Raw genomic sequence first — 13,723 nt, forward strand, 5'->3', positions numbered from 1 at the left:
CTGGGGCCCATTTAACTAGCAGACTGGTGCCCATTTGTCTAGCAACCCATACAATGCTAATAAAGTTTGATTCCATTTTGCAGTGTAACGTTTGTAAAGTTTGTTGTACTTAACACGACAGCCATGAATCACACGTCACTCAGAGCAGCACTACTAATAACCCACATGACTTCATTAACCAATCAAAACAACATCATCAACTACCACAACTGTCCCGTTCCTGAAGGGTTTCCACAGCCACACACAACCAATCCCAGACGCTATATATGCACCAGACTGTGTTTCCATACGTCTACCACGAACGCAGAACCATGTGAAGATTAGGCACCCAAGCTTATTTCACCTGATAATTAAAGTATCCTTACGCTAACCTAACCTAACCTAACCTAACCTAACGCTAACCTAACCTAACGCTAACCTAACTTAACCTAACGCTAACCTAACCTAACGCTAACCTAACCTAACCTAACCTAACGCTAACCTAACCGACGCTATATGAGAGATTTAATGGTTAATATGATTGTCGTGAGATGTGTTGTTAACTATTAGTATTTTTTTTCCCAATCCTGACTGATTGACTGACGCAGCTTATAGCTATTTCTCGGTTTTTACTGTGGTGATAATGGCGGTGGTGGTGATAGTGACGAAGGCTTCTGGCAGTACAGGAGATTATAGTGACAACGAAAACTTTTATAAACATGAAACAAAATCGATTCGCAACCCCCAAATAAACATACAGTTGAACCTCTTGAGCACAATATATTAGTACACTGAAAAAAAATCATCGTATTTCTACTTCTACTACAACAAATCCAATTAAATACGACCTTCCAGGAACTAAAAATAGGTGAAAAAATGTTAGCAACGAAACTAAAAATTTAAAATCTAAAATACTATACTTAAAAAATCTTTGCATTAGTGACAAAACTTTGAGGCCGATTCACTTACCATCATCTAAACTGCAGTATGTTCTTCTGTAAACAGTTAATAACTTCTTTCAAGTAAAACTAACGTGCACTCATCACTTCCGGGGTTAATATTGCTGATTTATCTGACGTGGAGGATAGTGTGTGAGTTGTTCTTGCCAACTGTTGAGGGAAATAGGGTAATACTACGCTATCTTCCTTAAACTTTGGGTACAAGTTTCTGCACATGCGCGCCAACTCCCTTTGTTTACGTAACGTATTGTAGTGGAAATTTGCCCTACAACTACAACTGCCGTTTGTGGCTGACTAGCCGACCCCCTTTTCGAATTCCCCAGCCAACGCCTCGTGGTCTAAAGTCGGCTACTAGCGCCGCCTAACAAGGCGGAGGTCAACTATCAAGCCACGCCTACCTCCGCTATATAAGACCTCACCTCGCCGTGACCTGCCCCTTCTTCTACCTACAGTCACGCAGCAAGCTACACCTCCTCTGAGCAAGCTCCCGAACCAACTCTCTCTACTCCACGCTTGTAACCACGCTGCCACTTCCCAGCACCAAGCTGCACTGTACATCCAATACAATATGTATACAGAGAGCACATTGTGAGTTTCCTTTCTCCAACCCATCCTGAGTGAGAACCAACATCACGAAACCCCACAGTATCTCTCAACCAAGTTACACATTGTCTCTAAACTTGATAATCTAGTAGACTAGTTACAAACTATTATCTCAACCTGATATTTGTGCGTCTCGTGGATATAAAAAGGAGATTGCCAAGCTATGATTAAAAACACCTGAGCGTCGTTTAGCAGACTCGTATTACCGAAACAAAAGACGATCAAACACATCATCCTTACTTATTTTTTAATCAAATGCCATTCAACTTTTGATCTATCCTTCTCAGTTGATGTTATTTATGTATTTCTGTGTTTATTTATTTATCTATCAGCATTTTTATTTACGAGGCGGTCCATTTATTATGCAAATTACCAAATATTTTTCCACGGCAATATAAATGACTAACTCGAGTCTTTAAATCACACATAAAAGGGCTACAGTAACATAACACTATATTAGTTATATATCTTTCAAAACTCATAATCTTCATCTTTCTATTTCAGTAATAAGTCATTTCTATTATATATCGAATATATTTCCATAAAAGGTAATTTTTTTAATATATCATCTATATATCAGTTTACAAGGCCATGTTTGGTATATTTCAGTGGATAATAGATTCGTACGAAGCTCTTTTGGTCACGTACGAGGCCTAATTACACACAGACACTCACAGACGCAAACACGGAAAAATATCTTCCCTTCAGATATATTTTGCAGATATATTCTGACTCATAATTTCTACGCTTCTGTCCACTGAGATAGATATCAGACAGGTATTACCAAGGTATTAGCGACCCATTACAGGTGTTATTAAGGTGTTAGCAGCCCATTACAGGTGTTATTAAGGTGTTAGCGACCCATTACAGGTGTTATCAAGGTGTTAGCGACTACTGATAACAACACAAAGAGTCATCCAAACTGTGTAATCATAATCACATATAGAGTGAGTTCCTCTGCTTGAGTCTGAGAGAGTAAGGGTACTGCGGGTGTCTGTTGACAGGCTGGCGGGTGATGTTAGCCATGGCGCAGCCCATCAGGAACTCTAGGAACCTGCAGCTGGACTCGTAGGTGAACCAGAGCCACGGTGGTCTGGGCAGGACCTTGAGGGAGCTGAAGTGTCCGTAAAGCCCATATACCAAAGCCAGGGAGAGTAGAGTGCCCAGGGCTGCCGTCACGTATGTCACTACTAGTACCTGTAAGAAGAGGAGGACAAGGGTGTTAGTGTGTGTGTTTGTGGGGGTGTTAGTGTGGGGGCTGTTAGTGTGTGGGGGGTGTTGGTGTGGAGGGTGTTAGTGTGAGGGTGTGTGGTGTGTGGGGGTGTTGGTGTGGGGGTGTTAGTGTGTGGGGGGGGGTGTTAGTGTGTAAGAGTTTCTATCCGCGAGTACTCCTGTATTTGTGTGTAAGTGTGAATGATGTTTGTGTGGACATTGGACATGATGTTTGTGTGGACATTGGACACACGTAAACATTATTCTGTTACTTAATATTTAAGATAATATATATTGCCAGAGAGGAAAAGGGAGGTTAGTGCGTTAATCTGTAATAGTAAACCTTTGATGATTTAAACCATAACTCTTTAAGGGCGGTAATTTAAGCCATAATCCTCAACGGTTAAAACACTGTCCTCAAAGGGTTGACTTTCCATATTATGGGTTACCGTTAACTCATTAGTGGCAGCGTTGTATCTCACCTGCTGCACCTGAGACTTCCTGGAGTCCTTGAAAGAGCTGGGAAGCTTGGAGGTGGCGGCGGTCTGGTTGACGTAGGCGATGTGGTTGAGGATGGAGGTGAGGGTAACGTCTGGGGAGTGGGACAAGAGAGACTCCACCTCCGGCTCGTCTTTGACGCTCTTCCTGCTGTTCCTGCGGGTAGAAGAAGGCGAGGAGGTCCCCAGGGTGCGGTGGTCTCTATAAGGCCCTGGCAGCGCCTGCCAGTTCTCGCTGCCCTTACGACTGGAACAAGACGATACGGTGCTACTTCTTCTCCTGCCGCCGCTCGTGTCGCTCCCGAGGTCGTAGGAGCGAGTGTGTCTGAGCTTCACCTTCTCAGTGTTACGACTGCTTCGTCTGCTGGAGGTACTGGCTCGTCTGTGATGGTCTCTTAAGGTTTTCTCGTTATCGTCATGATTTACCGGCTTCTTACTCTCGTGGTCTTTGTCGCAGCTGTCGATGGTGTGTGTGTCCTCAGACCACGTCAAGCTTTTCTTACGTTTGGGAACATCATCACCGTTGACAATTTTCAGACATTTTTCTGAGTCGTCACTTTTGATAACAGGTTTGATCTCATTCTCACCAGACTGACCCTCACAGAAACTTCCTTTCCTCACACCACCACCACCACCACAGCCTCTAGTCGTCTCCTCTGTGGGAGTCTCTGATTTAAACACATAATCTATGGATTTTACTGAGGGGACCTTATGAATAATTCCCTTCATGGCCTCCCTGGTCACCCCCACCACCAGGTCTTCCTCACCCTCAGTTTTATCTATAAATTCTATGTCATCAACATCATCTTCAGCCAGCGAGCTCCACATGCCGGCAGCGTCCTGGGTCGTCTCCCCGTCCCCCACCTCCTCCACCCTGATGATGATGCTGGCGGGCTTGTCACTGTCACTAAAGTTCCTCTTTTTCGCTTTATCTTTCACCTGGTTGTGGTTGAGGGGCGTTTTTGGGCATGTGGGCATATGGGCGACTCCTGCCGCCCTCGAGGTGCTGTGGGCGTGTGTCCTGACGCCCTCTACACCACTGGCCCTCCTCACCACAACAGGTTCTGGGTCTAGTTCCTGGTCTTCGTTCTCCTCGGCGATGTCTGGCGTCACGTCTTCAAACACACGTACACCTGCAGGTCACAGACAGGTGTTACGAGTGTCTCCAAGGTTACTTAAGAAACAAACAGGTGTTATGAGTGTCTCCAAGGTTACTTAAGAAGCATACAGGTGTTATGAGTGTCTCCAAGGTTACTTAAGAAGCATACAGGTGTTATGAGTGTCTCCAAGGTTACTTAAGAAACACACAGGTGTTATGAGTATCTCCAAGGTTATTTAACAAACAAGATGATTCGTCAAGTAAGTATTATTTTTGCATCATGAATTATTTTATTGTTTGAACATTTGGGAGTCAGTTGGTGTGGCAGTACCTGAGGTGGAGGCGACGTTAGCGATGTCACTACTGATGGAGGCCCTGGAGGAGGCGCGGCGGGAGGAAGGAACCGAGTCTGTGAAGGAGAGAGGGAGAATAAGTTATCCTGGTGAGGGAGAAAAGGAGGGAGGGAAGGGCCGAACTGAGAGAGAGGGAGGGAGTGGTACCAAAAGTTCATCTTAAAAAACGTACATTAACGTAAAAAAAACTTGTCAGAGGGGACCAAAAAAAAAATCATCCCCATGTTAGAGGTGCAATCAAAATTTCTATTCCAGTTGCAGAAATAGGAAACCGGAACACTCATCAGCCCCCGTCCACACCGCGGAACTGTTGTGGATGAAATGCTATTGTGGAGGTAAAAAAAAAAAGACGAAAAAAAAGTAAATATATACAAGAAGAAATATACACGTACAAAAATGTTAACTCGTTTCGACTGGTTGTGGTGTGGCTGTGATGTGGCTGTGGGGTGGCGGTGGTGTGGCGGTGGTGGGTGTGGTGTGGTGAACTGATCCCTCCCCTGAGAGAGAGAGAGTCAACCTGGATCAGTAGAGTGGAGGGAGGCGCCCCGAGAACCCTCAATAGATGTAACTGTGAGTGTGGTCAACAGTTAACACTCACCAGTCATCAGTCAAGAGTTAACACTCACCAGTCAACACTAACCAGTCACCACCCACCAATCAACACCCACCAGTCAACACACACCACCCACCAGTTAACAGTTACCTTGGTCGACAGAGTGGAGGGAGGCCCCCCTGGACCCCTCAGAGACATAACTGTAGGTGTGGTCAAACTCATCCGTTATCTTGATCTTAGGTGTCAGGAGTGAAGGGGCCGCCGCTGTCAGCACGGACGAGGCGATATTGTTACACTGAGCCAGAAGAGCCAGTTGTAGGATACCTGGGGAGAGTTAATTAGTTGTAGGATACCTGGGGAGAGTTAATTAGTTGTAGGATACCTGGGGAGAGTTAATTAGTTGTAGGATACCTGGGGAGAGTTAATTAGTTGTAGGATACCTGGGGAGAGTTAATTAGTTGTAGGGGTTAAATCATCATACTCAAGGGGTTAAGTGATCGTACTCAAGGTATTAAGTCATCGTACTCAAGGGACTGTCACCGTACTCAGCGGATTAAAACAGATAGATATGAGAGAGAGAGAGAGAGAGAGAGAGAGAGAGAGAGAGAGAGAGAGATAGAGAGAGAGCATCCTCTTACCTTTGTTGTTGGGAGGGCACTGGTCGCTGCCCTGGAAGGCTGTGTGGGGAATAGTTCTTAACAGACGGATAATTCGTGCTCCGCCGTACAGAAAGGTCACACAGAGTACAAGGCCCCAGCTCAGGAACACCGTCTGTACCACCCACCGCACCACCTGTTAACACAACAAACGGTAAACAGGAGAACAATGGGTGACCAAAAAATATTGTAAAGGGGAGGGGAATACTCAACAGAAAACGGATGTAAACAGATGGGGAGACACAAGTAAATACAATACATCGTTATTATCAATTTCGTTCTTGAGATTCATTCACTATTTCTTGCTTCCAAACTTATCAAATATTGTTGGTGTTATTGATAAAGTTTGGAGGCCTCAACATCGCTTATCGGAGAACTGAAAATCGCTAAAGTTTGGTTACGAGCGAAAAATAAACATTAAGCTTGATTTAGGAAGATTGTGATCGTTAACACTTACATACGAGGGCTCTAAGCTGAATGACTTGAGTGAAAGTGTGTCCTATAGGCATGACAGGTCGTTAGAGACAGTGTGGATAAAGTACATTGCATACTAAGCCTTCAGTATACAAGGAGACAAAGTGACCACCACAATATTCTATCGCTTTTACGTACCACTTTACAGCTGGGTGGACTGGGAGTGCCCCGCAATCATACCATCGACCCTTAGGATAGGAGGTGGGTTCTGTATCCACACGACCACCGCACATTCGATTTAGTAATACCATGAAGAGAAAAAATAATATATATGTTTTAGTTATGAGGTAAGGCTTTAATCTCTCTCTCTCTCTCTGTCTCTCAACCTCCCTCCTCCCCCCCCCCCTCTCTCTTTTCTCTCTCTCTCTGTCCAGCCTCTCTCTCAGGACCTCACATACAAGTATATTAAGCCAGGAACTTGTCCCCCACTTGGCCATCATCAATACAGCAGGTCGCCGAAACTTTAGGTGACCCCAAGATGCAAGTTTGAAGGGTTGAACCTTGTTGTTTAGGAGTTGCTGGGGAAAAATGGAGAGAGGGAGAGAGTGGAGTGTGGTGTGGTGTGGTGTGGTGTGGTGTGGTGTGGTGTGGTGTGGATGGAGGGAGTGTGGTGTGGTGAGATTGAACGGTGTATGGTGTGGCGTGATACTGCGTGGGAGGGAGGGTGAAATAGGGAAGTAGGGACGGAGAGAGAGAGAGAGAGAGAGAGAGAGAGAGAGAGAGAGAGTAATTATATGAAAAACATCTTAAAATTAATTCTGTAGCAGTAAAAAAATGCAAAATTGGTCCTCCAAACACATACAAAACTCGCTCTCTCTCACTCTCTACCCCCATTTTTTCTCTCTCTCTTCCACTTTCCCCGCCTCTCTCTGTCTCTCTTCCAGGAAACGAGAAATAATAAAAAAAACACATAAAAACACACTACCCTTCCCCCTTCTCTCTCACACACACACACACACACAGGTCACATGTGTTCACCCTGGGGAACTAACAATATAAACAAGCAGGGTGACAATTTATTATCCTCAACACATCCGGGTGTGTGTGTGTGTGTGTGTGTGTGTGTGTGTGGTACGAATCTCTCAAGGTCTAATCAGGGAATATAAAAACAAGAAGAGCAGAGTAGTGGACCTATTGAATGACGTCTTTCAACAACCCTGACCTTTTTCCTTCTTCGCCTTCTTCGTCACCGTCATGGTATAGCCAGACAGCCGCCCATGCACAATATCATCAGGTCATTAATGGTAGGAGAGTCATTCTGGCTCTCCTCACACAACTGAATGTTATTTTGGGCAACGATATTTTTACGGATGGAAATATTGATGAAAATACTATTACTACTACTACTTAAGGCTATTACTACTACTACTACTATTGAGGGTATTATCATTGCTATTACTACTGCTACTACTACTACTACTACTAATAATAATAATCAAAATAATAATAATAATAATAATTTGGTGTTCATTCTTTACAAGTCTTTTAACACACAGTAATAGGCAGCGGGAATCTATCAATAGAAATTCACACACTCATCTTTACCTCCCCAACACCTCCCTAACATCTCCCTAACACCTCCCCAACACCTCCCCAATACCTCCCTAACACCTCCCCAACACCTCCCTAACACCTCCCCAACACCTCCCTAACACCTCCCCAACACCTCCCTAACACCTCCCCAACACCTCCCTCAGCACCCACTTTTATCACTGGACGCACAGCTCTCCACTCATGCACACTCACCTGTTTGACCCCTCACCTTCCCACCCACCTACTTCCCTCAGTCGCCTTACCTTCCTCACTCACTCCTTATTGGTCATTCCTCTCTCTCTCTCTCTCTCTTAAAATACCCAATTAAGCGTGTCTTATATATCCAGGTGAGATAAGAAAACAAAACAAGTGTAAACAAATGAATATCGACTTTTTTGGGGGGGGGGCGTAGTGAGGTAGGTAAGGCAGGTAAGGTAGTGAGGTGTGTTCTCATATATCCAATTAGAGGGAACACCTAACGTAAGAACCCTTTGAGAATCTAACCACTGTATGATATATGACACAGGTTAATTGCATCACCCAGGTAAAGGTTAATTAGGGACAGTGACACAATAACAACACTACTGTATACTAAACCTTAGAGACGACACGGGCCAACACTACAGAATAACACTGGGATCGAACCACTGTATACTTAGGATAGATGGTAAGCGTTGTGTTCACTCAGCCACTACACCCTGACCTGAAGAGACTTTTTTGAGAATCTATCCCTTTGTGTTGTAAGTTAATTAAGCCAGGTAGATTCAGTGTCACATATCCAGGTGAGAGAGAGAGAGAGAGAGAGAGAGAGAGAGAGAGAGAAAATAATTACCTAGTGAGGCTCTAAGACTCCTCCCTGGCCCCTCCCTCACCTTAAAGCTGTTTACCTCAAGCCTTCCTCCTGGGTCGCCCCCCCCCCTTCTTCCCCCCCTCCCCTCATCCCCCTCTCCCCTCCCACCAAGACCTACCTCTGACCTAATTTTATACCTTGTGGGGTGGGGGGAGTTGGAAGGGATGTGTTGGGGGTGTGTTGGGGGTGTGTTGGGGGTGTGTTGGGGTTAGTTTAGGTTGAGTGAGAGTGTGTTGAGGAGGAAAGGTGAAGGATGTGTGAGGAACGGGAGGAGAGGTCGGGTGTGTTGGGGAAGGATGTGCATTACTGGTGTGTGTGTGTGTGTGTGTGTGTGTGTGTGTGTGTGTGTGTAATAATAATAATAATAATAATTAACGGTTTATTGAAAGAGCTTGGCAGCCAGAAGGCTGAAAATATACAGTTACATATTTGGGGAATGGGTTATGAATTACAAATAATATACAAGTGACATAAGTGACACAAATAAGACATATAATAACTAGATGGGGAAAAGCTTAAACTACAGTTCATTTCAACATAGTGACAGTGTAGGGAGCAGTGTTTACTGGGAGTGAATACACTGATTTATTACATGTTATTGATAATTTTTACAATGGTTGGGACTGGGCTGTTCTTATAGCGATCAGTTCGTGCTCTCACCTCGCAGGTGTGGTGTCTCGCAGGTGTGGTGTCTCGCAGGTGTCAAGGACTTAATCACTATCCCATTAACAAGTCCACTCACCACAACAACCTGTCCATCACCACCATTGATCTGATTGGATCAGTCTAATTTTCCTGCCTATCAGTGAAGGAAGGGGGAGTATTGACAATCAGAGACAGAGAGATAGGTAAGTAAATAGACTTACAGACAGACAATGTGTTCTGATTTTCCCTTTCTGATGGGCAGGTACTGGTGACTGAGGTATATTTCGTACGTAGAGACCGCCATCCTTCCTCCTTCACTCCTTCAATCCCCCTCCACCTCCCCCTCCACCTCCCCCTCCTCCTCGACTTACCTGCAGGTGGCTCTCGAAAGCAGTCACAATATCAGAGCCAAGGACGAGGGCGAAGTGTGTGGTGATGACGAGGCTCAGGGCCGACTTCCTCCTCAGCGTCTCCGGCCGAAACTTCACCTGCAAGAGTAACACCCATAGAGCTTTCCGACGCACCTAAGGCAGCTGGGTAGTAGACAATGAGCTTTATATAAACAGCGACACATATAGAGCTTGCTGACGTTAATATTTTATGAATACAATGGGAAAGATGATAATAATAATAATAATAATAATAATAATAATAATTTTACACCTCAGTCAGTCATTCTATGCCATTTTATGCCTCACCCAAGACAGTTTATGCCTCACCCAGCCGTCACCCGTCTCTTTTATTGCTCACTTACACCCGACCGAGGCTTTTATGGTTCATTTAGCACCACTACCAGACCTCTGAGTCACACAAACCCAATTTGACGCTACTTTCTGTGTGGCTTCCGGCGGCGGCTTGATCTACCTAACACAATGTACCGTACTTTAACCTGACTTAATCTAACCTATTATACACTACCCTCAATAATTTTACACTTATGCATATTACTTATTTATCACCACTAGGGAAACAATCAAAGTCTCTCTCTCTCTCTCTCTCTCTCTCTCTCTCTCTCTCTCTCTCTCTCTCTCTCTCTCTCTCTCTCATTCCTCTGATAGTGTTATGGTTGTGGTTGTTTGTGGTGGTTGTAGTGGTGGTGGTGTCTTGTTTTGTTGCACACACACACACACACACACACACACACACACACACACACACACACACACATACACACAACTATTCATATATATTCAGACAAATAAACAATAACAATAATCCTCGTATTTCATAACTTACAGACAGACATAATAATATTCCACAGAGAGAGAGAGAGAGAGAGAGAGAGAGAGAGAGAGAGAGAGAGAGAGAGAGAAATCGTACACCTGCCAATAGAAACATGAATGCAAATTCGGTTACATTTCACCTATCCCGTCAGTGTACAGTAGGTGTGTGTGTGTGTGTAAGTCTATGGATTCCTCACGCCGCGTTTCAATAACAAATTCTGGACGCCCATGAGAGAGAACCTAACCAAACTAACACCTGTACACCCACCTATTCTACACCCCCCTACACCCACACGCCCACAATCACATTACACCCAGGTCAAGAGGCAAGGCTTACCACCCATATACCGTGAACAGATTAAAATATATGAAATAAAATAAAATACAAATATATTCCTACAATACTTAATAAAAAAAAAACAATGTGTTTTATATATAACTCATGTCAGGTTATTTTATGTATTAGTATATTAATTAATTCCATAATGCAGTCATTTGATAATTAGTGGAAAATATATGAACAGGACTCGTGGATATTAACTGTATTGTTGTACCGGTATTGTATTGCACCGGTAATGTAATGCATTGCACCAGTATTATTGCTATTTTACCGGTATTGTATTTTATTGTATTGTATTGTACCGGCATTGTAATGTATTGCAGTTGACTTACAAAAAATATTCATATACAGAGCACAGTATTATTATTGGTTATGTAATGGTGTACAAAGGCTCGTGGAAACTGGTTCAAGTTGGCTCAGGCTGCCTCAAACACGGCTCAAGCTGGCTCAAGCTGTGAGTTTGATCCCTTAAGCTGCAGAGATTAACACGGACTCAGTGTTTGTATTCTTAAAGGGTCTTATGTTAACTCATTTACCGCGAACATGAGGTGAAAATACACACACACACACACACACACACACACACACACGCGCACACACACACACACACACACACACACACACACACACACACACACACACACACATACACACGAACAAACAGACAGAGACACAAGTTCTTATCGCCCCTGTGTACGGTGACGAAACACTGGGGACTTGTTTCATGTGTGTGTGTGTGTGTGTGTGTGTGTGTGTTATCAGTGGTGGCTCCAGCATAGTTACCGGGAGGGAGCTGTGTCCCTCTTTGTAAAACTCTACCGGAGGGGAAGGGGGTGCGGGAGGAGGTGCGGGAGAGGGGGTGCTGGAGGCCACGTCTGGAGGTGATACGAATCATTGGTGTGGCGTGAGGAAGACTGATTGTGTGTGTGTGTGAGCTGAGAGAGACACTACAGGTATAGGAGGACTAACTTACCTGTGTGAGTTGAGTGAAGGCGAGTTGGATGAGGCTGAACGCTGAGAGGATGCAAGGGTAACCCACATCCCACATGACGGAGCCTAGGAACCCTGGCATCACCTGAGGGAGATGAGAGGAGTCTGAGAGGTGATGCTGTGAGGGCGATGAGAGGAGTCTGAGAGGTGATACTGTGAGGGCGATGAGAGGAGTCTGAGAGGTGATGCTGTGAGGGAGATGAGAGGAGTCTGAGAGGTGATGCTTTGAGGGAGATGAGAGGAGTCTGAGAGGTAATGCTGTGAGGGAGATGAGAGGAGTCTGAGAGATAAGAGGAGTCTGAGAGGTGATGCTTTGAGGGAGATGAGAGGAGTCTGAGAGGTGATGTTGTGAGGGAAAGATTCATCATGGCAACCCCCTGAGATACAAGAAGGTCGTCATGGCAACAACACCTATAAGACGAGAGAGAGAGAGAGAGAGAGAGAGAGAGAGAGAGAGAGAGAGAAACACTATAGTTTGATAACTCTCTCTCTCTCTCTCTCTCTCTCTCTCTCTCTCTCTCTCTCTCTCTACGGGTTAATAACACTCGATAACCTTGAGTGAGTGAGTGACGCCACAACCTAAATGTCACTGTGTATAGCTGACGTCACGCTTCAGTTATACGACAGACAGACATACAGTAGACAGTCACCTAACATACAGTCTCTCACACACACTACACAATCACACCTTAGACAATCATGTTACAGTTGCTACAGTCATATGGTAGAAAGTCACGGTACAGTCACGGTACAGTCACGGTATTAAGTGGCCACACGATACCCGGCAACACTCAATCACCTATTTTAAGGTATCGATTAAACACCTTTACCTGGATTGATTATATTTAAAGGTAATCAGGAGAGAGAGCAGCTCAGATTAATACAGAAACGCGTCCAGTAATGAGAGCTAGCATGTGACCCTGAAATGAGTTGTCAACAGTGTGTGTGTGTGTGTGTGTGTGTGTGTGTGTGTGTGTGTGTGTGTGCATTTACTATCACAACAAAGGCAAGAAATAAACCAAACTTGGGAGACGTTAAACAAATAGTGGTGGAGACAGTGGTGGAGACAGTGGTGGAGACAGTGGTGGAGACAAGCGCCAGACAGCAGTTTATAGATTTCCTGTTGACCAAGAAAGAAGAACCTGATGGATAGTCTGTGTGGAACGAGGCGCCCATCCGACACCCGCCCACACCCACCCACCACCCTCACCCACCCACCACCCTCACCCACCCTACCAACACACCCATTTCCCCAATAGTAAATACTAGTACTCCTTTTCAGCCAGTTAGGTGAGTAGGTGAACTGGAGGGGGGAGGGAGGGGAGGGGAGGGGAGTGGCAAGGGGGAGGGGGGGACAAGGAGGAGGGGAGAGAGGGACCTTAAGCTCGAACCAGAGACCTTGAGGCTAAGAGTCGAGCATTGGATCCACTCAGCCACTACTTAATTGTAAAGTCATCCTAACAGTTAGAAAGATCTGAGAGGTATTGTGTGTGTGTGTGTGTGTGTGTGTGTGTGTGTGTGTGTGTGTGTGTGTGTGTGTGTGTGTGTGTGTCATCAACCCCACCAAAGCCACACGCCTTCTACCTCAAGTGTCTCTCAGCTGAAGGTCTTTGGCTTGGAGAGATTAGGTTAGGCTGGGTTAGGTTAGGCTAGGTTAGGTTAGGCTAGGCTAGGTTACATTAGGCTAGGCTGGGTTAGGTTAGGCTAGGCTAGGTTACATTATTTACAACTCACCTTCCTTAAAAGTGACCTGACAT

At 44.9% G+C, this 13,723-nt stretch overlaps 1 protein-coding gene across 2 annotated transcripts in view; it reads right to left on the reverse strand.

Moving 5' to 3' along the window:
- Positions 1-1,464: 1,464 nt before the first annotated feature.
- LOC121862123 overlaps positions 1,465-13,723 on the reverse strand; it is a 39,022-nt gene continuing 26,763 nt past the window's right edge. For both annotated transcript variants that reach the window (XM_042360123.1, XM_042360122.1), the window contains 7 exons: positions 11,950-12,051; positions 9,785-9,901; positions 5,894-6,047; positions 5,406-5,579; positions 4,681-4,758; positions 3,236-4,383; positions 1,465-2,738 (listed from right to left, as the gene is read on the reverse strand). In XM_042360123.1, the coding sequence (XP_042216057.1) occupies positions 2,478-2,738; positions 3,236-4,383; positions 4,681-4,758; positions 5,406-5,579; positions 5,894-6,047; positions 9,785-9,901; positions 11,950-12,051 (2,034 nt within the window). In that variant the 3' untranslated portion in view covers positions 1,465-2,477. The remainder of the gene's footprint in view (positions 2,739-3,235; positions 4,384-4,680; positions 4,759-5,405; positions 5,580-5,893; positions 6,048-9,784; positions 9,902-11,949; positions 12,052-13,723) is intronic.

Source organism: Homarus americanus, unplaced genomic scaffold, assembly GCF_018991925.1.
Source record: "Homarus americanus isolate GMGI-L3 unplaced genomic scaffold, GMGI_Hamer_2.0 scaffold25013, whole genome shotgun sequence".
NCBI lineage: Eukaryota > Metazoa > Arthropoda > Malacostraca > Decapoda > Nephropidae > Homarus > Homarus americanus.